The sequence below is a fragment of the Aquarana catesbeiana genome, linkage group LG09 (assembly GCF_042186555.1).
Source record: "Aquarana catesbeiana isolate 2022-GZ linkage group LG09, ASM4218655v1, whole genome shotgun sequence".
Classification (NCBI taxonomy): Eukaryota; Metazoa; Chordata; class Amphibia; order Anura; family Ranidae; genus Aquarana; species Aquarana catesbeiana.
Window position 1 is genome coordinate 37,578,626 of NC_133332.1, and position 27,161 is coordinate 37,605,786.

Below are 27,161 nucleotides of genomic sequence, written 5' to 3' on the forward strand. Positions count from 1 at the left end.
TATATATATATATATATATATATATATAAACATATATAGAACCTGAAGACCACGTCACACTAGTTATTCTGAAGCTTTTCACAACCCGCCTATAAAACAATCGTTAAGCATCAATTTACCTTCTATGGCGTTACCTGAACCAGTACAATGTCGCTCCATTGCTTCTTTCTCACTGGTGATTTCTGTCCTCCATTATTTCATTCAGTGATGAAGTGACATCCATGAGATAAAGTGACAGTTATACTAATTCTGCAGCTAGTGTGAGATTAGGAGCCTGAAATGAATTATTATGCCGCGTACACACGGTCGGACTTTTGACCGGACCTGTCTGACAGACGCCGACGGACCAAATCCGGCGAACAATCTGATCATGTGTGTGCTTCACCGAACCTTCAGCGGACTTTTCCAGTCGCAAATCTGACAGACTTTAGATTTGGACCTTGCTTCACATCTTTACGTCGTAACTCCGCTGGACCCAGAAATCCGCTCGTCTGTGTGCTAGTCTGACGGACAAAAACCCACTCTAGGGCAGCTATTGGCTACTGGCTATCAACTTCCTTATTTTAGTCCAGTGTACCTCATCACGTACAAATCCGTCGGACTTTGGTGTGATCGTGTGTAGGCAAGTCCGTTCGTTAGAAAGTCCGCCAAAAGTCAGTTGAAAGTCTGTCGGACTTTTGTAGCTGAACAGTCTGACCGTGTGTACGCGGCATAAGAGTGTTCTCCCACAGAGATCAGAGCTTTTTTTTTAGTTATTTAGAGATTTTTTTTTTATAAAACCAAAATAAATTTAAATGTTTAATCTAGACAAAGCTTTGTTGTTGGTTTAGATATATTGGGGACGGTTCTAAGCACTGTGTCTTCTTTTAGGGCTTTTTTTCTCAGAGAATAGGTGAAGGTACTCCCCCTTCCAAGTCACCCCTTGTCTCCATCCCTTACCCACCTCCGAGTATTGTCCCTTGGCTCTACTCCCTACTCACCTCCCAGTACCACCCTTTATAGAGAATACAGAATCAAGTATTATGGTCATTTGTAGGAATGTGTTAATGATAACAAGAAAAGCAGTACAATAGATCTCCTGAACTCAGAAACAATAGACCCCCCACAACAAACATCCCCCATCAGCAACAGATCCCTCCAGACACAATAGATTCCCTCAACACTGGAGCCTCAGCAACAATATAGCCCCACAGCAACAATAGATCCCCAGCAGCCTGCATAAGTAGACTCCTCCCTCAACAGTAAATCCCTCCCAGCAACAACCCGCCCAACAACATAACACACCCCCAGCAACAATAGACCCCCATGCAACAATAGACCCCCATCAACAGTACACAACAATAGATCTCCCAGCAGACTGCATAAGTAGATTCCCCCCTCAATAGTAGATCCCTACCAGGAACAATTGATCCCCCAGCAACATAAGACCCCATGCAATAATATATCACCCACCAGCAAAAACAGACCCTACCAGCAACATTAGATCCCCAAACAATAGAGCCCCCCCAGCAACAATAGATCCCCCAGTAGCCAGCATCAATAGACTCTCCAGCACCCATTGCCATTACATACATTTAGCACTGCATTCCCGCTGAAAAAATCCCTGGTCTTCCTGTACAGAGACGCCCATCCCCGTCCCAGTGTCTGCAGTACAGAGAGTGAGGAGAAATCACCCCAATGGGGTCATAGAAAACAATAAATACCTCAAAATGTTCTAATCCCTCCCCACCCAAAACTAAATGAACAGCCTTTAAATCTCAATCCCCAATAACCCCCCACAGCTCTCACTGATAAATTCAACCACATCTCAGTCTGAGTAAAATCCAAACTGTTTTTACACGATCAACAAAATGGTTCCCTCGTTATATTCATATGAAGGACTTCATTTAATTCAAGATGAACAAATATCTAAACTGGACTAGAGACGATCATACATAGAATGATCAGAGACTTTTTATATATAAACAATCTGATCTAAGAAGTCCTAATAGGTAGAATCACCATAAACTCATATTTGTGTTCTGCCTCCTAAATCTCTGTGATGAGGAAGGACAGCTTTAGACTGGACTCACCTGTGTCTGTATTTTCATCTGTGTCCATAGTCTATGGGGCCACAAATGTCACACCAAACAAAGAGCCTGCTCCTTTATTCAAGTTGCATAGAAGCCCATTACATAAATACAAGCAAGACCTATAACCTATAATGGGATTTATCTAATAGTGCATTATCACATAGGTGTTAATGGAGACTTAAAAAAAACTCATAGATAAAGAGCACACTACAGTCATGCACCCATTTACATGAGCCACAAAGTATTAATACTCAAACATAAAATGATTGTCTCCAAACATTTCAAACAAAGAAAATCAGTTTGGGGGGGGGGGGGGGAAATAGGGATTATGGCGGTGCCAAGAGAAACAAAATACAATGCTTAAGAATAAAAAATTCTATTTATTTAACAAGATTCAATAAAATTTAGACATAACAATCACATAGACAAGGTGTGCAAAGAAATTCTAAAATCAATTCTGTAGCAAAAAATGTATATTTCACACCACTTGGCCTGATGATTGTGACGGCCAGTTCTGTGAATAGGTATTCAGATGTCCGACATGTTTCGCCGGTTTCGGCTTCTTCAAGGACAGTTGTTTGATACCTAAATAGCTACAGAGTTTTCTATAAAGAAAGATATAGCAGTCAATGGATGTTTAGAAGCAGTTGATATGTTAAGATACAAATTAGTATATATATACACATATCACCATATGTTTGCGAGCCGTCAAGGAGAACTATGCCCCGCCACCCAGAAAGGTCTCCAGAAGCCCTCCCACACACTACAGGTGCCAAAATGCCCCAAAACAGGCTATCTATAAGATGGATTACCTGCAGTTCACCAGGGATAGATGCTACGTGCCTCCGAAGCATAGCCTCAGAAATAGCGATCAAAGTAGGTAGCTGCAGGGGACAATAAGAGAGACCTGACGGAGAATATGCCTAAAGAAATATATACAGGCAAAGTTACGTATATGTAAGTGGGCCTAAGGACCATATATCAGTTAAAGTAGGAGGTTTCAAATTGGACTAACATAGTCTCTAATTTTACTTACACGTAAAATATTCAAATTGGAGAACAGGACCTCGGAGAACAGCCAGTATTGGGAGTAGTTCAATTATAGGATGAAAAGTGTCACTGAAATGGTTAAGAAGGGGGGGGGGGGAGAAATAAATAGAGGAAGAAAAAAAAAAAAAAAGGGGGAGCATTTATGTGCCAGGTAATACTATCCAAAAATTGTAAATAAGCAACGGTAGTTGCAATACAAATGAAGACAAATCAAAATATAAATAGATTTACACTCACCAATAGTGTAATCTAGAGTGGGAGGCTATGGCTGGGAAAGCCAATCTGCAGCCAATAGAAACGCCAATTAAAACAAGCTGGGGGATAAAAGTATACACTGTCAGCTCAATAGCAGCCCAATATGAAGGAGAGTGAAGGGGAGCAGTCAACAAAGCAAAGAAGTACTTACCCGATCGTGCTACGGTTCGTGTGACCGAGTCCTGTGGTTCCCTGGCGTGTCTAATGGCCTGGGATGCCGGCGCTCTTATGTCCCCCTCACACGAGCGGCATCTGACGTCACCGCGCGCGTGAGCAGGACAAAGGGGCCACTGCGCATGCGCCGCCCGCTGTCCATCCGGTCCTACAAGGTCCAGAAGGCACAGCGGTGGTGTCCATGGTGATGTGAAGATACATCACGGGCACTGCGCAGTATACAAATGCCGCAATAGGCAGCAAGATACCTGGAAGAGGGAGGATTAAACCAATGCGCAGTGGCAGAGGCGGGCAAAGGACGAACCAATGCCCTTGGGTGTCCATACAGCTGGGATGTATCTCATATAAAAGGGCTAATAACACCAGAAACAGCACCAATACCATCCTGGGATACAGGGACCCATGGACAGTTGGCCGCAACGGGTGACAGTCTAGAAAAGGGGCAGAAAGGCAACCATGAGGGCGGGGCGCAACTGGGACATAGTAGGATAGAGGAGTCAATAGGAACAGACCGGGGACGATTGGACAATAGGGAGAAATAGGGGAAGCGCCTGCACACAAGGCTGGAAAGGTGAAGGGAAGAGAAGGATACGGAAACGCACATAGTCCCCGGCATGTACCCACACAGGTCGCCTAGACAGCTCGCAAATTAACACACATGTAAATGACAAAATAATATAAGCAGCATAAAGAACAGCTAGTGATATGACAACATGGAACGATCTGTACATAAGTGAAACAACTAAGGGTATCCCAATGGTACTAGATAAATCAATCTGTTTAAATTAAGTTGAGTAGTATCAAAAGGGAAAATATAGATGGGGAGGGGGACAAAGGATGCCATATCTTGATCCGTCAGGACCGATCTCTAAGGTGGGAAGGAGCTACCTGGGGAGGAATATACAACGTATAAAAGCAAATAATGTAAATAAATATAATTATGATGTAGAAAAAGGTCATGATTTTAAGGTGGGCTGTGTTAATCCCATTTGGGAGGGGAAAAAAAGGGGGGGGGGAAAGGAAGGAATGGGGAGAAAAACAGCCAACCTACAAAAATGGCTTAAAACTGATGCCTTCGTTGAGCCCTGGGTGTCTGGTGGCATCCAAGGTATGTATCCACTTAGTTTCCAATTGGAGTAATTTTTGATCAATGTCTCCACCCCTAACATGTGTAGGGATATGTTCCAATGCTGTAAATCCCACAACATGGGGATTAAAGTCATGGTGTACTGCTATATGTCGGTTGATAGATGTAGAAACTTTACCTTTGTATAAAGGTTTGATGTGATCACGAATCCTGACACAGAACTGACGTTTAGTTTTGCCGACATAGTAACTGCCACAAATACAAGTAGCAAGATAAACTATACCCGTGGTTTGGCAAGTGACTTTATGTTTGATTTTGTGTCTTTGGCCATTCGGAAGCGGTTTTTCGCGTACATCGTAGATGAACTCACATATATCACAGTGACCGCATGGAAATGTGCCAATCACTGATGAAGAAAATTCTGGTTTGGGTGCATGGTGGCTCACTATGACTTTATCCCGTAACGAGGGGGAACGACGGTAGGTAATTTGAGGTTGAGATTGAATATATTTTTTAACAGTATGGTCCGCTGTAAGGAGGGGCCAGTATTGTTGAAGAATATTCCTCACCTCATTATGATGTTGGGAAAATTGAGTAATAAATCGGACCGGCTGAAAAGTGTCCTTCTTCTTGATAGTATACAACAATTTTTTCCGATCTAGTTTTTTAACTTTGTTGAAAGCCTGTTTCAACAATTTCTGACTGTAACCTCTTCTTTTTAATCTTTCGTACAGGTCCTGTGCGGCCACGAGAAAGTCCTTCTCGTCCGTGCAGTTTCGTTTAATCCGTAGATATTGACTATAGGGGATACTATTTAGCAATGGTTTAGGATGAGCACTGTTAGCATGCAGGATAGTATTCCCTGACGTTTTCTTACGATACAGGGATGAGGAGATGTTTCTATTAGAATCAACTCGTATTTCCAGATCAAGAAAGGTAATTCTTGTCTGGCTACACTCCATTGTAAACTTGAGATTATAATATAATAATTATAATATAATAATTATTATATATTATATAATAATTATAATATAATCTCAAGTTTAAATGGAGTGTAGCCAGACAAGAATTACCTTTCTTGATCTGGAAATACGAGTTGATTCTAATGGAAACATCTCCTCATCCCTGTACCGTAAGAAAACGTCAGGGAATACTATCCTGCATGCTAACAGTGCTCATCCTAAACCATTGCTAAATAGTATCCCCTATAGTCAATATCTATGGATTAAACAAAACTGCACGGACGAGAAGGACTTTCTCGTGGCCGCACAGGACCTGTACGAAAGATTAAAAAGAAGAGGTTACAGTCAGAAATTGTTGAAACAGGCTTTCAACAAAGTTAAAAAACTAGATCGGAAAAAATTGTTGTATACTATCAAGAAGAAGGACACTTTTCAGCCGGTCCGACTTATTACTCAATTTTCCCAACATCATAATGAGGTGAGGAATATTCTTTAACAATACTGGCCCCTCCTTACAGCGGACCATACTGTTAAAAAATATATTCAATCTCAACCTCAAATTACCTACCGTCGTTCCCCCTCGTTACGGGATAAAGTCATAGTGAGCCACCATGCACCCAAACTAGAATTTTCTTCATCAGTGATTGGCACATTTCCATGCGGTCACTGTGATATATGTGAGTTCATCTACGATGTACGTGAAAAACCGCTTCCGAATGGCCAAAGACACAAAATCAAACATAAAGTCACTTGCCAAACCACGGGCATAGTTTATCTTGCTACTTGTATTTGTGGCAGTTACTATGTCGGCAAAACTAAACGTCAGTTCTGTGTCAGGATTCGTTATCACATCAAACCTTTTTACAAAGGTAAAGTTTCTACATCTATCAACCGACATATAGCAGTACACCATGACTTTAATCCCCATGTTGTGGGATTTACAGCATTGGAACATATCCCTACACATGTTAGGGGTGGAGACATTGATCAAAAATTACTCCAATTGGAAACTAAGTGGATACATACCTTGGATGCCACCAGACACCCAGGGCTCAACGAAGGCATCAGTTTTAAGCCATTTTTGTAGGTTGGCTGTTTTTCTCCCCATTCCTTCCTCCCCCCCCTTCCCCTCCCCCTTTTTTTTTTCCCCTCCCAAATGGGAATAACACAGCCCACCTTAAAATCATGACCTTTTTCTACATCATAATTATATTTATTTACATTATTTGATTTTATACGTTGTATATTCCTCCCCAGGTAGCTCCTTCCCACCTTAGAGATCGGTCCTGACGGATCAAGATATGGCATCCTTTGTCCCCCTCCCCATCTATATTTTCCCTTTTGATACTACTCAACTTAATTCAAACAGATTGATTTATCTAGTACCATTGGGATACCCTTAGTTGTTTCACTTATGTACAGATCGTTCCATGTTGTCATATCACTAGCTGTTCTTTATGCTGCTTATATTATTTTGTCATTTACATGTGTGTTAATTTGCGAGCTGTCTAGGCGACCTGTGTGGGTACATGCCGGGGACTATGTGCATTTCCGTATCCTTCTCTTCCCTTCACCTTTCCAGCCTTGTGTGCAGGCGCTTCCCCTATTTCTCCCTATTATCCAATCGTCCCCGGTCTGTTCCTATTGACTCCTCTATCCTACTATGTCCCAGTTGCGCCCCGCCCTCATGGTTGCCTTTCTGCCCCTTTTCTAGACTGTCACCCGTTGCGGCCAACTGTCCATGGGTCCCTGTATCCCAGGATGGTATTGGTGCTGTTTCTGGTGTTATTAGCCCTTTTATATGAGATACATCCCAGCTGTATGGACACCCAAGGGCATTGGTTCGTCCTTTGCCCGCCTCTGCCACTGCGCATTGGTTTAATCCTCCCTCTTCCAGGTATCTTGCTGCCTATTGCGGCATTTGTATACTGCGCAGTGCCCGTGATGTATCTTCACATCACCATGGACACCACCGCTGTGCCTTCTGGACCTTGTAGGACCGGATGGACAGCGGGCGGCGCATGCGCAGTGGCCCCTTCATCCTGCTCACGCGTGCGGTGACGTAAGACGCCGCTCGTGTGAGGGGGATATAAGAGCGCCAGCATCCCAGGCCATTAGACACACCAGGGAACCACAGGACTCGGTCACACGAACCGTAGCACGATCGGGTAAGTACTTCTTTGCTTTGTTGACCGCTCCCCTTCACTCTCCTTCGTATAGGGCTGGTATTGAGCTGACAGTGTATACTTTTATCCCCCAGCTTGTTTTAATTGGCGTTTCTATTGGCTGCAGATTGGCTTTCCCAGCCATAGCCTCCCACTCTAGATTACACTATTGGTGAGTGTAAATCTATTTATATTTTGATTTGTCTTCATTTGTATTGCAACTACCGTTGCTTATTTACAATTTTTGGATAGTATTACCTGGCAGATAAATGCTCCCCCCTTTTTTTTTTTTTTCTTCCTCTATTTATTTCTCCTCCCCCCCCCCCCTTCTTAACCATTTCAGTGACACTTTTCATCCTATAATTGAACTACTCCCAATACTGGCTGTTCTCCGAGGTCCTGTTCTCCAATTTGAATATTTTACGTGTAAGTAAAATTAGAGACTATGTTAGTCCAATTTGAAACCTCCTACTTTAACTGATATATGGTCCTTAGGTCCACTTACATATACGTAACTTTGCCTGTATATATTTCTTTAGGCATATTCTCCGTCAGGTCTCTCTTATTGTCCCCTGCAGCTACCTACTTTGATCTCTATTTCTGAGGCTATGCTTCGGAGGCACGTAGCATCTATCCCTGGTGAACTGCAGGTAATCCATCTTATAGATAGCCTGTTTTGGGGCATTTTGGCACCTGTAGTGTGCGGGAGGGCTTCTGGAGACCTTTCTGGGTGGCGGGGCATAGTTCTCCTTGTTCTGTGAATACCTATTCACAGAACTGGCCGTCACAATCATCAGGCCAAGTGGTGTGAAATATATATTTTTTGCTACAGAATTGATTTTAGAATTTCTTTGCACACCTCGTCTATGTGATTGTTATGTCTAAATTTTATTGAATCTTGTTAAATAAATAGAATTTTTTATTCTTAAGCATTGTATTTTGTTTCTCTTGGCACCGCCATAATCCCTATTTCCCCCCCCCAAACTGATTTTCAAACTACTGGGATGAGGTGTCGTATCACACCAAGGGTCGCTCAGCCAAACTCCTAAATTTCAAACAAAGAGCCAGTTTACTGTCCTTCAGATTTTAGGGGTCGGATTGTGGCCATTGAGGGTAAAAAATGTCCCGGGCCCAGCATCAATGAGAATAAACATGGCCTCGGTGTTGGTGGTCAGCAGGAGTAATGCCCAATCATTGGTATTGGGGGGATAGTACTCCATTGTTGGTGTCAGTGGAAGGAATAATGCCTCATATCATTAGGATGAATAGTCCCCCCAGGGCCGGATAAAATCTAGCAAAGGTCTGCAGGTTGGAGAGCACTGGGTTAAACCAACAAGTCCTACTTTTCATCACTACTTTCCATTTTTATACTATTTTTTAAAAATGTGGACATTTAAAGGTTGTATGGAATGTTTAGTGCACTATTACATATTTGATTGGTAAATCGTACATTTTATTAGAGGTTTGTACATCAGACCACATAGAGGACACATTGAGTAGGAAAGGAGGACCGAGGAGATAAAGCTGACCAGAGACAAATGGAAATTCATCTGGTTTATCAGCGATCTCTCACATTTCGATCAGTGTGTGGACGTCCCAGTTCAACAGAATGTGATCATTTGATCAACTTTTGTCAAACAAACAAGTTGAAGAACATTTGTTGATCGATGTCCTGTCAGTGGGGAGTCTCGCTGTCAGAATACGATGTCCTGTGTGGATGGAGGAATCTGTCAGTTGTTTCTTATTTTGTCCAGACCGCTGGCTGAATAAAAAGAAGTCCCCCGTCTATGGCCAGATATAGTCCCATATGAAGGACCGCTGGAAGCTCTGCATTTGTCACCTATTATTTGAAAAGTGTTTGTATAGCAGTGTGTGCAGTACTGATAGATAGATAGATAGATAGATAGATAGATAGATAGATAGATAGATAGATAGATAGATAGATAGATAGATAGATAGATAGATAGATAGATAGATAGAGATATTATAACTCATACACGACATAACACAGACCCTCCACATCCCCCCATATACCGGCACTGTACTCACCGGAATGGACTCCGATGACAGACACACAGAGGAGTGCAGCCACAAAGAGCCTCATTCTCTTCTTTGTACGGAACACAAACTATTCTGTCGCCTCACCCACTTCTACTTATATTCTGTGCAGAAGGAGGCGTGGACTCTGTACACAGGACACTGCTGATTGGATGGTAATTATCTCCTATCCAATAGAAAAAATTCATACACAGATGATCACCAGTTGCTAGGCAGAGGCAGTGTGAAAAGGTTGGCTAGTTGAGGAATAAAATGGGATAAAGTGAAAGTAAAATGCTTTTAACAAACAAGATGACAGAGGAGCTCAGGGTGGGGGAATTCCAGATCCTGAGCCATGATCACTCAGCGGGGAGATGTGATTGGTTGGCACAGGAACTGAAGCCTTGTGTCTAGCAGCCATTTTGTCATTCGCAGTTCAGAATAGAAAAGATGATTTTTTTTCCATTATCATAACATATACAGACGCCTGAAACCCAACTCCACACACTTTTATTTTTAACCACTTAAGGACCGAGCCTCTTTCTGAGATTTGGTGTTTACAGGATAAAAACTGTTTTTTTTGCTAGAAAATTACTTAGAACCCCCACATATTATATATATATATATATATATATATATGTAGCGCTGGTAGATTTTCAACCTACTGCTTATAGGTAAATTTAGTGGGTTATCCATTCATACATAGTCAGATTTGCCTCTGTTCCAACTTGACTGAGTTGCGTGTAGTTTCACACTGTGCCTGTGGGTGTCGTTGTCACTATGGGTCGGTGTTGGAAAGGCAACACGTTGAAGTGTATAAGTGCTCCTCTGTCCCAGAGATACCTAAGTGGAGGTGGTCCTCCGAGTTGCTTTCTGGGAGAGGGTATTTATGGGACAGACGCCATGTTTTAGGGTTCGTCTTTCGTTCCACCTGCTGGCCGACAGGTATGTGTTAGGAGTACTACCGCGTGGTCCTCCGATCGGGAGGCCCATGTTGCTGCAGCGTGTGGGTGGGCCCAGAAGCCTGTCTGGGGCCTACTACAGTGGCAGGGGAATGGTCCTGGGTTGTCTGTCCTACGGGAAGAAGCTGGACAACTGAGAAGATCCCAGGGGAGGACCCGTCATGGAAGGATCATGCAGAGTGCTTGTCTGGAGAGGGGCCTGGTGACTCAGTTGGAGGACGTATCCTAAAGTTATCCTACCACATAGTACTGCTGGGTCGGCTTAAAGGTTCTAGTGCTGTGTTTGCTATCCATCATAAACCATTACATCCTGTGGCAGAGGATCGTACGGGTTTTGTTCTATTCAAGTCTGTGGCAGAGACTTTTGTTTGTGCTGCGTACTGGCTGCTAGGTTAGTGAGAGAAACCTATCCAGGCGGGCAAAGATTCAACTCTAAGAGGAAAGTACATTCACCTACAAGATTTCAATTCCTAATAATCCACTAAGAAAAGGTATTTGAACTTCCCTGCAACTCTTCTTCTACCTCTTTCCTGCTACTTCCTACAGTTACGTTTATTAAAGCATTGGAAAAGATACTCAAGTGTCCGGTGCCTACATTGTCTGGTATTAAACTCAACGGGACCCTAGACCCGGTGTCTTGCCGAATAAGTTCCCTCAGCGGATAAGTTCCCCCCCTGTACTGCGCAGTACGAACTCCTGACAGCCGCCGGAGATAGCCGAAGCTCAAGATCGACAATCAGCTGTACACGGCGCCCTGGGTCCAGGTTCCTTCCCTACCATCCAAGTGGACCTAGAGGGGGAATCTAAAAGAGCCGAGCGAAGCGAGGCCATGCCCGAAGCGTGGCGAGCGAAGCGTGGCGAGCGAAGCGAGCCCGCGAGGGGCCCTCTTTCAGCCTCCGTGTACAGCTGATTTTAAGCTATTCCGCTTCGGCTATTTGCGCCTGATCCTACTGCGCAGGCGCAGCGCCTGCGCAGTAGAGGGGGGAACTTATCAGCCGAGCGGTACTTTCTCGGCAAAACACCGGTTCTGGTGAAATAGAGGTAACGAAGGTGACGGTAACAGCCCGCTTTAAACCAGCAGCTCCACCGAGAGCTATTGCTACATGTGGGGGCGTCGTCCGGGATTGTTAGCTGTCAACCTCTCGCAACCCTGAGAAGTATTTCACCGGGTGTTTATGTTAAAAGAAGTTTCTGGACTTTGTCATTTTCCCAGGAGAAGAAGGGGTTAAATTGCAGAACTTTAATTCTGACTGCGTAGGCTGTGTGTGGGTGAAAAGTAAAGTAAAAGCCCGGGAGCTACGTGATCAGAAGAACAAGTGGGAGGAGATTAACCTACTTGTTACCGCATGGGACGCGTGTGTGTGTTTGGCGCCAGAGGAGAAGAGAGGCCTCGTGATCGTGCTGAGAGGATCAGAGTGCAGCCATGTCTTCTTTTCCATTGGTACCGTCAACTATGGGATCTAGGATGTTATGTTCACTACGAGTACCGCTGCGGGTGCTATGCTGACCGGAACCCTGCTGACAGATACCGGCATTCGTCTATAAACCACAGGGGAGGTTTGTTCTCTACACAGTTGGAGATATTAAAGGGCTGGGCATGCTTTGCCACAAGTGTGAAGGACTGGCCATACATCTCCATCCATTTGTTCGTTGTTTGCAGTGCGGAGAATATTTGTTCATAGTGGAGCAACCTACCATGTCGCCCCGTGCTTATCGTGTGGACTGGGCTACAGGTATTGCCACAGTGGAAGCTGCTACCATTGCTGTTGGAGAACAACAGGCCGTGATTTTGCTTGTTACCACCGAGAGTGTTCCTGAGGGAGATACCGCTGTCACTACTTCATCAACGGACATCACCTTTATTTCCATGTCTACTACACCTATCCCCGTTGCACCTGTCCAGAGGGAAGCCTTCACAGATATGTGAAGGCTTCCCACGGCCGTGGTCGAGGCCTACCCCAGAGACTGCCCGAACCGGAGACGGAGAAATACATGGATCCGGAGAAGTTCACGTCAGGAACGGGTGAGAGATCAAAGGGGAATGTATCTGGGACTCTGTAAATATTTGCCGGCAGAAGAGTTGAGAGGCTCGGAGATAGATTCCATGTCGGATCTCTCCGGTGATGATGATCTGTTTGAAACAATGTCACAGGAACTATTGTGGGCCCAGGGCAAAGATGTTGCTTCTGCCTTGACTTTCTCAGAGTGGACAGCCATGGATTCTGGGAAGACATCACCTTGTGTGCAGCCGCACAGTACTACCAAAGAGACATTGTCTAAAGTTGATAGTTTGCTTCCGATACCTGTCGGGTCTATGGTGAGTAAATCACCAAACTCTTGTGTGCCTCCGGGTTTGGGGAAAAATAGACCTTTGCCTAAACTTGCCCATTTGCAGACAATGCTCACCAAGCGAGTTGCCACAGAATATGGTCTGGAATTTTCCTATGTTGCTCAGGAAACTATGCAGGAAATTGAGGCCAACCAGGAACAGTGGTACAGTGAAGCTGTTTGGGACTATTTGTCTGTGCCAAAACCTTTCCGGAGAGTTGGCTATTCTGTTGCCATGGATGAACTCTTCAATGGATGTTTCCTACATTGGAACTATGGTCGGCACATCTATGCTGACAAAGTGTTCATTTTGCAGACCTGGAAAAGATGATGTTGTGTACTTTATCACTACCGTGGATAAGCTAGGAAAGAAACTGACATTGCCAGATCCTCGGTTTTATTGGTGATTATGAAAAAGAACTTTGGGGTGTATAGTTAGAAAGTGTTGGTGTTTAGAGATCTCCATGGTCAAGAGATGATGTTCATCCCAGCGTTTTTAAATCCAAAGACTCTTTGCTAGCTGGATTTTCTTTATTGAAAGGATGTGATGTACTCAAAGATAGAGATGGACTTTTCAAGTTGCTTTAGTTTGTTTTCATTGAAAGGAAAATTTATGGGAAGAGAGTGTCATTCTTCTTTTGGAATGAGGCTTTGCTCCTAAACTGTTAGTGATGATACTGTACATATTTAGTGTGTGTCTAACTTTGTTTTTTTTTCAGGAACAATTGGATCTCCTATCAAGCTGTTAGGCTTTTCAGCTAGATAGATAGTGGGACTTGTAACAGTTCTAAATGTGATTTCTTTTTGCGGATGTGAATATGTTGTTCTGTAAATGTTAAAACTGTCCTGTTTCCATACTGTCTTTCCTTCTTCTTCATCCAAGTTTTTCTTAAAAAAAAAAGAAAAAAAAGTTCAAATACCTACTCTCAGGCTTGGGAGTTATTTTGACAGACGTTGAGGACAACGTCTATTGTAGTGGGGGGAGTATGTAGCGCTGGTAGATTTTCAATCTACTGCTTATAGGTAAATTTAGTGGGTTATCCATTCATACATAGTCAGATTTGCCTCTGTTCCAACTTGACTGAGTTGCATGTAGTTTCACACTGTGCCTGTGGGTGTCGTTGTCACTATGGGTCGGTGTTGGAAAGGCAACACGTTGAAGTGTATGAGTGCTCCTCTGTCCCGGAGATAACTAAGTGGAGGTGGTCCTCCGAGTTGCATTCTGGGAGAGGGTATTTATGGGACAGACGCCATGTTTTAGGGTCTTTTGTTCCACCTGCTGGCCCTCCTGGCCGACAGGTATGTGTTAGTAGTACTACCACGTGGTCCTCCGATCGGGAGGCCCACGTTGCTGCAGCGTGTGGGTGGGCCCAGAAGCCTGTCTGGGGCCTACTACAGTGGCAGGGGAATGGTCCTGGGCTGTCTGTCCTACGGGAAGAAGCTGGACAACTGAGAAGATCCCAGGGGAGGACCCATCATGGAAGGATCATGCAGAGTGCTTGTCTGGAGAGGGGCCTGGTGACTCAGTTGGAGGACGTATCCTAAAGTTATCCTACCGCATAGTACTGCTGGGTCGGCTTAAAGGTTCTAGTGCTGTGTTTGCTATCCATCGTAAACCATTACATCCTGTGGCAGAGGATCGTACGGGTTTTGTTCTATTCAAGTCTGTGGCAGAGACTTTTGTTCGTGCTGCGTACTGGCTGCTAGAATAGTGAGAGAAACCCATCCAGGCGGGCAAAGATTCAACTCTAAGAGGAAAGTACATTCACCTACAAGATTTCAATTCCTAATAATCCACTAAGAAAAGGTATTTGAACTTCCCTGCAACTCTTCTTCTACCTCTTTCCTGCAACTTCCTACAGTTAAGTTTATTAAAGCATTGGAAAAGATACTCAAGTGTCAGGTGCCTACATTGTCTGGTATTAAACTCAACGGGACCCTAGACCCGTTTCTGGTGAAATAGAGGTAACAAAGGTGACGGTAACAGCCTGTTTTAAACCAGCAGCTCCACCGAGAGTTATTGCTACATATATATATATATATATATAAATATATATATATATATATTTAAAATACAATTTTATTTTCCGAACAATCTAGAGAATAAAATGGCAGTCGTTGCAATACTTTCTGTCACACCGTATTTGCGCAGCGGTCTTACAAGCGCACTTTTTTTGGACAAAATACACTTTTTTTAATCAATAAAATAAGACAGTAGTAAAATTAGCCATTTTTTTTTCATTTTGTGAAAGATAATGTTAGGCTGAGTAAATTGATACCCAACATGTCACGCTTCAAAATTGCACCCACTCGTGGAATGGCGACAAACTTTTACCCTTAAAAATCTCCATAGGCAAGGTTTAAAAAATTCTACAGGTTGCATGTTTTGTGTTACAGAGGAGGTCTAGGGATAGAATTATTGCTCTCGCACTACCGATCGCGGCGATACCTCACATGTGTGGTTTAAAAACCGTTTTTATATTCAGGCGCTACTCACGCATGCGTTTGGTTCTGCATGCGAGCTCGGCGGGACGGGGCGCATTTAAAAAAAAAAAAAAAATTCTTATTTATTTTACCTTTTATTTTTTAATTTTTACACTGTTCTTAAAAAAAAAAATGGTGTCACTTTTATTCCTATTACAAGGAATGTAAACATCCCTTGTAATAGAAAAAAAGCATGACAGATCTCATATTTACACTAAATTCGTCATTTGTAAAAAAATAGCCCTTTAAGAGCTATGGGTGGAAGTGATGTTTTGATGTCGCTTCCGCCCTGCAATGATATGGAGATGGGTGGGGGTTATCTTCCCCTCACACGTCTCCATGTCAGGCTAGAGAGAGGATCTGATCCCCTCCGCCGCTACCGACGGTTGGCACCGGAGCGCGACGAGAGGGGGGCCCTCTCCCGCCGCCGATAAAAGTGATCTTGTGGCAAATCCGCCGCAGAGACCACTTTTATCTTGAAGCTGACCGCCCGCTGAAGAAGAGGATACCGGGGTTATGGTAGCTAGCTGCTGCCATAACAATGATATTCCTCTTCAAAGTACCGACGTATATCGATGGTGGGCGGTCCGAAAGTGGTTAAAGTACTGGATAGGGAAAGGAAGTCAGGTTTAGATTAGAATTGCTCTCTGTGAGGTTGATTTACTAAAGGCAAATATATTGTGCACTAGAAGTGCACTGCAAGTGAAGGTGCTCTAGATCTGAGGGGAAGCTCTGCTGATTTCTATCATCCAATCATGTGCAAGCAAAAATGCAGTTTTTTATTTTCTTTGCATGTTCCCCTCATATCTAGAGGACCTGTATTTGCAGTGCACAGACCATTTACCTTTAATAAATCAACCCCTGTGTCTCTCTTCAGGCGGACGTGAAGTAAAATCTCCAGCTGGGGCTCTCAAGTGTCCCCATGGAACTTGTCACCCCTCCTTTGCTTCCTATATCCCAGATAGCAAGGATAACTGGACACAAATGTGTGGCAGTGTTGAATTGTAAGTCTTGATAACTTGCTGCACATTCACTGGCAAGTTGTACACTTGCAGAGCACTTGAAGCACAAGTTCTAGTTGACACTTTTTAAATTTGTAGCAAATTTGCATGGCAAGTCTCTAGCAAAGTTGCAGTGGTGAGTCTACAGCAAGAGCTCTGTATGTCACAGTGACCCCCTGTGGTGGGGTGAATATTACACAACACAACTGAACCAGAACTTGCAGCAGACTTGCAGAATGTTTGCAAAGAAAGAGAGGCCCAGAGTAAAGCAAAAAAAGCAATAGACAGCATGACAGGGGTTAAACGGGCTTGGGAATAGGAGGAGTGATGAAAGTTTGGCTGTGCAAAATAAGCAAGTAAAGTTTATCTGATTTGGGGAAGGTCAGGGATGGGTGGAGTTCTGAGGGATGTGGTTTGTTAGCCGGGTGGGGTGGTCTTCAGTTGGAGGTCTGCCAGCAGGGAACAACTTCCTGCCCTCCCGCCCTGTATTTTGTTGGTTTTCCGTGTTGGGTAACTTGGTTGTTGTGAGAAGCCTGGTATGGCGACTGGCGGAGTGTAAAGTCCTTTTAGGTTCATATGGGCACAAAAGGTACGGTGTGCCCATATGGGACCCATCTGAGGTACGGCTCTCTGTTGGTGGGATGTATATCTGTGAGTTGTCTCAGAGTCGGTGGTTTTGTGGCTGGAGGCCTGAGAAGTGACATGCAGGTACTGTCCTTTGTTTTGGTACCTATTAGGATCTTGTGGCTCCATTCTTTATGCACTGTGTGTTCATGTTAATATGTTATTGATCAGTTATTCATTTGTTATTTATGTTTTGGTTAATAAAAGGCTGCTATGGCCAATTAACTCCAATCTGTTGTGGTGTGGTTATTATACTGAAGGGGTGGGGGTAACTGTAACAACAACACTGTACCCAGATGAAATTTTTATCATTTTCTTCATACAAATAGAGCTTTCTTTTGGTGGTATTTATTCACTGCTGGATTTTTTATTTTTTTACTAAATAACAAAAAAAAAAAAAAAAAAAAATTTGAATTTATTTTTTAGTTAGTTTCTTTAATTAAGTAGTTTTTCTCCTTCACTGATGTGCGCTGATGAGGCAGCACTGATGGGCAATGATAGGCTGAACCGGTGGGCATTGATGAGATGGCACTTATGGGCACTGATGAGGTGGCACTTTCGGGCACTGATTAGGTGGTACTGATGAGGAGGCACTAATATGCTGCACTTATGGCCACTGATAGGTGGCTGATACTCACTGATCACTGGTCACTGATATGTGACACTGATGAGCACTGATAGGTGGCACTAATAGGTTGCCCTGATGGGCACTAATAGGCGGCACTGGTGGACACTGATAGGTAGCACGGAAAGGCAGTACTGATGGGCATTGATGGGTGGCACTGATGGATGACACTGATGGGCATTGATGGACAGCAGTGATGGGCATTGATGGGCAGCACTGATAGGCAGGACTGATAGCCAGAATGGACTGGCATCACTAATGGGCACTGATTGGTGGCACTTATAGGCAGTGGTTGGATAAGGGTCTGGCATGGATTTTTTTGGCACGGGGTTCCCCTTAAAATCCATACCAGACCTTAAGGGTCTGGTATGGATTTGGAGGGGGACCCCTACGCCATTTGTAAAAAAAAAATTGGCACAGGGTTCCCCTTAATATCCATTCCAGACCTGAAGGGCCTGGTATGGAATTTGGGGGGACCCCCACGCAATTTTTTTTTAATTTTTGGGTAGGGGTTCCCCTTAATATTCATACCAGACTCAAAGGACCTGGTAATGGACTAGGGGGGACCCATGCCTGTGACAGACCTAGCCGGGACAGAGGCTTTTGGAGGGGACTGAATGCCAGCCTCTTGCCGACCGATTATGGGCCCTGGCATTTTGGGGAACGGTGTTCGTTGTGAGCTGTATGCCTGGGGACCCTAGAAGTAATATTACTTTGAATTTAAGACCATGTCCCCCCCAAAACACAAAACTCTGGGAACCCCGTATGTACCATATTATAGATAGTGACTGCTTCACAATGTTGTGTGTATATATATTGTGTTGTCTCATGCTGTTGTATACTGTTTGCTGTGCTGGTTTGGGGTGGGGCTGTATTCCAATGTTCTATTGTGTCTGTCTGCATTGGATCATGGGATGTTTATCTCTATAGAGGGAGGGGGGATTCCTCCAGCAGCCCCCTGCTGGTAAGACTGTGTACTGATGAGAAGTTTGAACACACCTGACCTGTGTGTCTATTGTCATTGGACAGTTTAACCCATCCTCTTTTCCAAAGGTGGGGGGAAAGAGTCTTTGAGTTATTTTATCTGTTGTGTCCATGTGTGAAAATAAATAAGTTGATTCCTGGTTGACTCTCAAGACAGAGCTTTGTCTCATATTTGGGGGGAGAGTTATTTATATGGGTTTCTTGTTCAGCTGATCGGAGTGTTCCGTAGCTGCCTTGGTGTTCGGGAAGGGAATGTCCTAAACGACTTTAACCCCTTTCGTAGTCAGGGTGTCGTTACAATGCCGTTTTTTTCCAATGACTTTTATCTGTATTGCTGGGACCCGACAATTCATTATAGCCGCTAGTATTCTTAAATTACTTTTTTCCTTTAGAAATGTCATTTTGTGCAAGGACTGTTCTAAACAAGGGAAACATTTGCCTCTTTACAGTCATACTATAGACACCCCCCAGGTATGAAATTTAAAGGAATATTTCACTTTTATTGTTTTACTTTAAGCATTATTAAAATCACTGCTCCCGAAAAAATATCTGTTTTTAAAACTTTTTTTTGCATTGATACATGTCCCCTGGGGCAGGACCCAGATCCCCAAACACTTTTTATGACAATAACTTGCATATAAGCCTTTAAAATGAACACTTTTGAATATTCATGTTCGTGTCCCATAGACTTTAACAGTGTTCGTGTGTTCTTGCCAAATTTTTTGCCTGTTCGTATGTTCTGCTGCAAACCAAACAGAAGGGTGTTCAGCTCATCACTTATTGTATGTAATGCTGTGAGGTCTGCACAGTGTCCTGTACTTCTGAATGGCCAATTAAAGAATGCAAACTGACCACACTAACACAGATCAGCTTCTGGGCTTTGTGGGGTCAGTTTATAACAAGGAAGAATGTTGACTGGCAGATGGAAGTCTGGTACTTCAGATGGAAGAAGTACATGAAAATGAAAGAGACTATGGGGTTGATTTACTAAAGAAAAATCCACTTTGCACTACAAGTGCACTTCGGAGGGCAGTCGCTGTAGATCTGAGGGGAAGATCTGATTTCTATCATCCAATCATGTGCAAGCAAAAATGCTGTTTTTATTTTCCGTGCATGTCCCCCTCAGATCTACAGCGACTGCACTTCCAAGTGTACTTGCAGTGCACAGTGGAGTTGCCTTTAGTAAATAGCCCCCCCCTCCCCGATTTATAAAGTACACATACGTGAACACACATATAGAAACAAATAAATACCGTATTTAGGGTATCATACACTTTAAAGCAGAACTAAACTGTCTCAATCATCATTCACTATATGATGCTAGCATTAGTAAATAGGAAGGTGTATTATATTTACATGTTTTAAAGCGGTAGTAAACTCAGACAGTGTTACTCCAAATCAGCAATAAGCAACTTCATGGTGCTGTTTATAATCTATGCGCCACATACAGTATGCAAAAAGAACCTTCTTATTTGATAGAATAAACTTTTTCTGAGCACTCCAGCTTGTGTGCAGCTGCCGCCATTATAACTTCTGTCTTCCACGTCTCAACAGCAATGTATTTCCGCTCTCACTCTGTCACTGTGGCCATAATCCCGTGCGTGTGCATTATTCCCCAAAGCCAAGCTTCTCAATGAGGAAGGAGTGTTGCAGAATCTCGGGGCTGACGTCGACCTAAGGAAACGGCGCATATACATAGCATTTTTATGGCGCGAAAAGCTTGCTCGGAAAATAGGATTAACAGCACATGCGCCGGTGACGTAATTGAAGTGAAAACAAAGGATTAAACTGATAGCAAACAGGTAGGAAGCCATAAACACACAGCACACAGTACAATAGGTTGCATTGATTCATTTTACAGAAAAAAATGATGTCATACATCCCAGGAGTCTTCATGGACTTTTTTCCCTTTCATCTGGAGGAGGGGAAGGAGGGGCTAACCACACCCTCCTGCCTGCACTCCTGAGCTAAGGGCAGATGAATTCCAGGAAGTATATGCTACGTAAATCATCTGCCCTTACTCAAAATGGCTATGGAAAAAAAATGAATCATGGAGACATGGATGGATGGGGGGAGTTTGCTGTGAATAATAAAAATGAATTAAATAGCATTATCAGTTTGTGGTGCTCAGATACAGTTTTTTTCTGCTTTAAAGAGGGAGTAAATAGTATAAATACAGGGGGTCCCCGGGTTACAAACAAGATAGGGACTGTAGGTTTGTTCTTAAGTCGAATTTGTTTGTAAGTCGGAACAGTACCTTTTTTAAGTGCAAATCTAGTCTCAGAGACAGCATGTAAACCCAAAATCAACAGAGAAAGGCAACCGGATGGCAGGGGCGGCATGGTTAGTTTTGTTTCTCTTATTTTTTTACTTTATCACTTTTTTTTTTTTTTATTTGTAGCTTGTCTATTACTTTTTTTTATTTTTGTATAATTTTTAATATTATTTTTCTTATTCTTTACTTTTTTTAATTACTTTTTTTATTTTATTAATTTAATTATTACTGTATTTCTTATTTTTATTTTTTTTATCAATTTTTTTTTTCACTTAACTTTATTGCTATCACACAGGAGAAAACAATTCCCTGTGTGATAGCAATTGGAGGTGACAGGTTCTCTTTATTGACCCTGTCACCTCCAAAACAGGAGTCCAGGAGCACAGCTGAGCACAGCTCTCCCCTCTCATTGTTTTCATGGCGGCAGCGAGAGGTACACTGTATGGCACAGCAGGGAGATGGATGGTGAAAGTCCGAGTCCAGGCAGGACGGCCGGCCGCGGTGAACCTCGACGGGGCAGCGGCGCAGGAAAGACCAGGGATCCTGGAGGCTTAGTAGGCCGCACTAGGCCGGACAAGGCCTCGGCCGCAACGGGCAGTTTTAGCAGCCTGGCAGGCCACCGGACCATACCAGGCCTGTGGATGGGCAGGCAGGATGAGGAAGGGGGCCCGCAGCCAAGCCAGGAACGGAGGAAAGGCTCACTCCAGCAAGGAGAGGAAGATTCGGCCAGCAGTGATGTCATTCGGGCCCCGTTCGTAAGTAGGAGTTGTTCGCAACTCGGATGTTCGTAAATCGGGGACCCCCTGTATTAGGCTGGATTCACACTTATGCATTTTTAGTGCTTTTTGCATTTTGCAGATTTGCACTACAGAACGTGTTCCATAGGAAACCATGGTCAATGGACTGTAGTTCAAATCTGCAAAATACAAAAAGCACTAAAAATGCATAGGTGTGAATCTAGCCTTAGAGCTGGACGGTTAACCTTTAACCTCCCTGGTGGTATGATTATTTCGGATTTCAGGTGCTGAAAGCGGTACCATTATTTTGCATGGAAATTTGGCGTTTCATATTGTAGGCCTGTAATTCTTAACAATAACACACTTAAATCTGTCCATCAAGAGTCTAGTAGATATCCCGGGTATGATGAAGTTTGAAACACAAAAACATAAATTATAATATATTAAATAAATATAAATAATAAAAAAAATATATAATAGTAAAAAAAAAAAATTTCCCCACGATTCACTATCGCTCAATTCTGCAAGTGTTCTAATTTACTATCGCTATTTTCTAGCTGGTCTAAAGCCACTTTTGACGTAAAGGGACGCTTTTTGGTTGCTATGGACAATCTCAAGTTTCCAGGCAGAAAGAACATTATTTATAATATAAAACTGAGACCCCAGTTCTATTCCTGTCATTGGATGCAGAAAAAGCATTCGACAGGGTAGACTGGGGTTTCATGATGGATACATTGCGGCACTTGGGTATCGGGACAAAAATGATGAAGTGGATAACAAATTTGTATAATGGCCCGACAGCAGTCGTAAAAGTAAACGGTAGACTCTCTCCAAAAATTAAGATGCAGAACGGAACACGGCAAGGCTGTCCACTGTCTCCACTATTATATGTATTGGCTTTAGAACCATTATTAGCAACACTCCGCAATAACAAAGAGGTAGAAGGAGCTAGACTAGGAGGAAAAGAGCATAAGATCGCAGCTTACGCGGACGACATCTTGATGTACGTATCCAACCCAAGAGTATCACTCCCAAACATATTGAAAGAAATAAAAAAATACGGAGAACTGTCAAACTTCAAAATTAATCCAATAAAAACGGAAATATTAAACATAGGACTAGAGAAAAAGGAAGTTCAGTTTTTACAAAAAGAATTCCCATTTACGTGGGTAAAAGAACTAAATTACCTTGGAATTAAAATAACTCCTAGAGTCGAAAAAATTTACCAGGCAAATTTTATCCCATTGATCAATGAGGTCAAAGAAGAAATGAAAAAGTTAAGAATACAGCCACTTTCATGGATTGGAAGAATAAATATGTTCAAGATGATGATATTACCCAAAATAAATTACAGATTACAGATGCTACCAGTAAAGATCCCGCAGAGCTTTTTTAAAATAATTAAAACAATTTTGTTAAAATACATATGGTTTAATAAAAAACCAAGAATCAAATACACGCTGATTACAAGGAAAAAGGAGCACGGAGGTCTGGCTGCTCCAGATATAAGTAGGTACTATAAAGCCATAGTTTTAACACGAATGTTAGAGTGGACAAATGAGAAAAATGAAAAAAAAATGGGTGGAAATGGAAAACATAATAAGCGGAGTCACATTACATAAGAATATTTGGATTCCACGGAAATATAGAACATTGGACACTGACACACACGAAATAACAAAAAATGTATTTAACATTTGGGACACCATTCACTTAAAGTATGAATGGAAATATAATTCACCACTATTAGCACTCACAGGATCGAATTTCTTCACCCCTGGGAAGGAAATATTTGGAATTCAAGGAATACGTAACCCACAATTGAAAGATATCACTAGAAATGGCAAAATAAGAACACGAGTAGAAATAGAGGAAAGGAATGGATGGAAGATGAATGAATGGAATTATAATCAACTAAGGCACTTAGTAAGCACAATACCACACCCATTGAGAGACGAAACGAAATTAACCGCACTGGAAAAGCTATGTAGCAATGAAATACCATTGAAAAACGGAACATCAAAAATTTATAGTATACTGACAGATTTGGAAGCACAAGAAAGACCAGAATACATAAATCAATGGGAAAAAGAAATGAATATAAAAATAGATAATCAAAAAGTGGAAAAAATGATAGAAATGGGATATAATAAGGCCTGGGACATGAAGACTATTTAAATGAATTATAAACTAGTATCAAGATGGTATATGACCCCAGTAAGAATACACAGATTTCATCAAGACAAAACCTCTTTGTGTTGGAGAAAATGTGGTCAAATAGCAACGATCATACACATATGGTGGGAATGCCCAATAATAATGGAGTACTGGAAGGAAGTGTTAAATAACATAAAAGAAATAACTGAAGAAGAAATAGAACAAAACATCTGGACTTGCCTCTTCCATATCTATAATAAACCTAAGAAACAATATAGAAAATCAATAGTACCTAACCTCCTGAATGCGGCCAAGGCCTTAATTTCCAAGAATTGGCTAAAAAGTGGAAAACCAGATATTAGAAACTGGCTAAAGGAAATAGATTATCACTACAAAATGGAAAGAGGAGAGAAAAGGGATAATAGTAGATGGGAAAGTTGGAAAAAATACAAAGTCTCAGACATTTATTTAGATAAGATAAAAGAAAGAATAGGTGCAGAGCCAAGTGGATAAATAAATAACATAAAAGAACGGACCAAACACAGGGGAGGGGGAGGGGGGGTGGGGGGAAACAAGAGGGACTGAGAGAGAATAAGATAATAGTGGGTTCATATTTATAGGAGGCGTTTTTGTCGTCGATTTTTAAGATTATTAAATAATATCCTAGAAGGGAAAAACAATAAAGATGTGACGGAAACAATCCACAATGATGTGAAAAATGAGAAGAGATAAAGTTTGACATATAAAGTTGAAATAATGTCTCTCAGAAAAATTTTCGCTGAAGTGGAAGAAAAAAAAAAAATAAAAAAAATAATATAAAACTGTATGCAGGGCAGTGGACAAAGCACTGGGGACAAAAGGGATGTGAAATAATTTCATACAGTACTATAATCTGTAAGATTACAGTACTCTATTGCCCCGTACACACGGTCGGATTTTCCGATGGAAAATGTCCGATCGGAGCATGTTGTCGGAAATTCCGACCGTGTGTGGGCTCCATCACACATTTTGTATCGGATTTTCCGACACACAAAGTTTGAGAGCAGGATATAAAATTTTCCGACAACAAATTCCGATCGTGTGTACACAAATCCGACAGACAAAGTGCCACGCATGCTCAGAATAAATAAAGAGATGAAAGCTATTGGCCACTGCCCCGTTTATAGTCCCGACGTACGTGTTTTACGTCACCGCGTTTAGAACGATCGGATTTTCCGACAACTTTATGTGACCGTGTGTATGCAAGACAAGTTTGAGCCAACATCCGTCGGAAAAAATCCTAGGATTTTGTTGTCGGAATGTCCGAACAAAGTCCGACTGTGTGTACGGGGCATATGTGTTATGATTTTTACTTTTTTTAATTTGCCGCCAGGCTCCGCCCCTGTGCGTTGCGACACTCGCAGGGAACAGAGCACGGTAGAGAGGCTTCGGAGGAGACAGAGCCCACAGACACAGCGGGGGACATCGCAGGATCCTGGGGACAAGGTAGATAACACCGCACCAGGATCCTGCAATGTAATCCGGAGTGTGGCTTGGGGATACCGCTAATGGTGCTGAAATTTAACCCCAAGCCACACTCGGGAAAACCGTCAGGGAAGTTAAAGAATCGAGATTGCGATTCTACCCCCCCAGCGATCTTAACACAGAATTTCCTCTATTCAGTGAAGAGAGTTCTCTGCTCAAGACAGCTGTCAAAAAAAGCAAAAAACAGGCAGCCTGCCAATTTTATCACAACATGCTAAGGCAAAGATAAAGAGAAACATTGTAACATTTCATTCTTAGATCAAAGGGATGACCTTCGGTCTGTAAATGAGGGAAGTTTAACCTCTTAAAGACTAAACCTTTTTCTGACACTTGTTGCTTACAAGTTAAAATCAGTATTTTTTGCTAGAAAATTACTTAGAACCCCCAAACATATATATATAATTTTTTTTTCTTAGCAGAGACCCTAGAGAATAAAATTGCAGTTGTAAATAGAGCCTCATTCAAGGGAATATAAGGATAGGGGTGGGTACCATAATCCTTAATTATGGATATTGGAAAGTGGAAAAATGCCTGGAGCTGCTCCAAACATACTCTATAGCACTAAAAAAGTCAAGGACTATCTCGGTACCCATGGATTGAACCAATTAAAAAGAAAATGTAAACAATTTATTAGAAAATAGACAGAGTTAAAAACAGTTGGTACAGAGGTACATACACTGTGCACATAGTACCGTGCACGATAATGAAAACAGGAAATGGACATGTAGGTCCTAATATAAGAAAACTTGGATGTATATCCTGACCGAGTCCTCTACATGTTTCGCAGTATCCACCGCTTCTTCAGGAGGGGTCAGTCAAAAACATCTACAAGAGTAAATAAAGTTTCATAATTGAACAGTTATACAAATTTCAAGATTAGCCTCTCCCGTGTGCGCCCCGGGGGGACTACCCCTTATCGGGTGCCTCTCTTGGTACTGCGGGGTGCCTCTAGGTCCATCTTTAGTAAGCTACTTATAATTCTATAGATTCTCCAAAATTAATCTACTATGTATTGTTACCCAAGTGTCTGTTACACTCAAACTTACTAATCTTGAAATTTGTATTTTAACTGTTCAACTATGAAACTTTATTTACTCTTGTAGATGTTTTTGACTGACCCCTCCTGAAGCAGCGGTGGATACCGCAAAACATGTAGAGGACTCCGTCAGGATATACATCCAAGTTTTCTTGTATTAGGACCTCTATGTGCACAGTGTATGTACCTCTGTACCAACTGTTTTTAACTATGTCTATTTTCTAATAAATTGTTTAGCCACTTCAATACCAGGTACTTAGACACCTTCCTGCCCAGGCTAATTTTCAGCTTTCAGCGCTGCAGCAATTTGAATGACAATTGCACAGTCATACAACACTGTACCCAAACAAATGTTTTATCATTTTGTTCCCACAAATGGAGCTTTCTTTTGGTGGTATTTGATCACCTCTGCGATTTTTATTTTTTGCTCAACAAATAAAAAAAGACAGACATTTTTGAAAAAAAACAAGTTTTTCTTTGTTTCTGTTAAAATTTTTTGTAAATAAGTATGTTTTCTTCTTCAATGACGGGCACTGATATGGCTGCACTGATGGGCACTGATAAGGCAGGACTGATGGGCACCAATGAGGTGGCACTGACGGGCACTGTTGATGAGCACTGA

The 27,161-nt window shown here is 42.3% G+C and overlaps 1 protein-coding gene across 2 annotated transcripts in view; it reads right to left on the reverse strand.

Annotated features, from left to right (window-relative positions):
* The window catches only part of LOC141107520 (class I histocompatibility antigen, F10 alpha chain-like), a 215,687-nt gene that overhangs the window by 174,117 nt on the left and 14,409 nt on the right, over positions 1–27,161 (reverse strand). Inside the window, exon 1 of one of the 2 annotated variants that reach the window (XM_073598307.1) lies at positions 9,815–9,962. The exons of the other annotated variant lie outside the window; for it this stretch is intronic. Within the exon in view, the coding sequence (XP_073454408.1) occupies positions 9,815–9,869 (55 nt within the window). The 5' untranslated portion in view covers positions 9,870–9,962. Of the gene's footprint in view, positions 1–9,814; positions 9,963–27,161 lie in introns of those variants that run through there. 2 annotated transcript variants of the gene reach the window in all.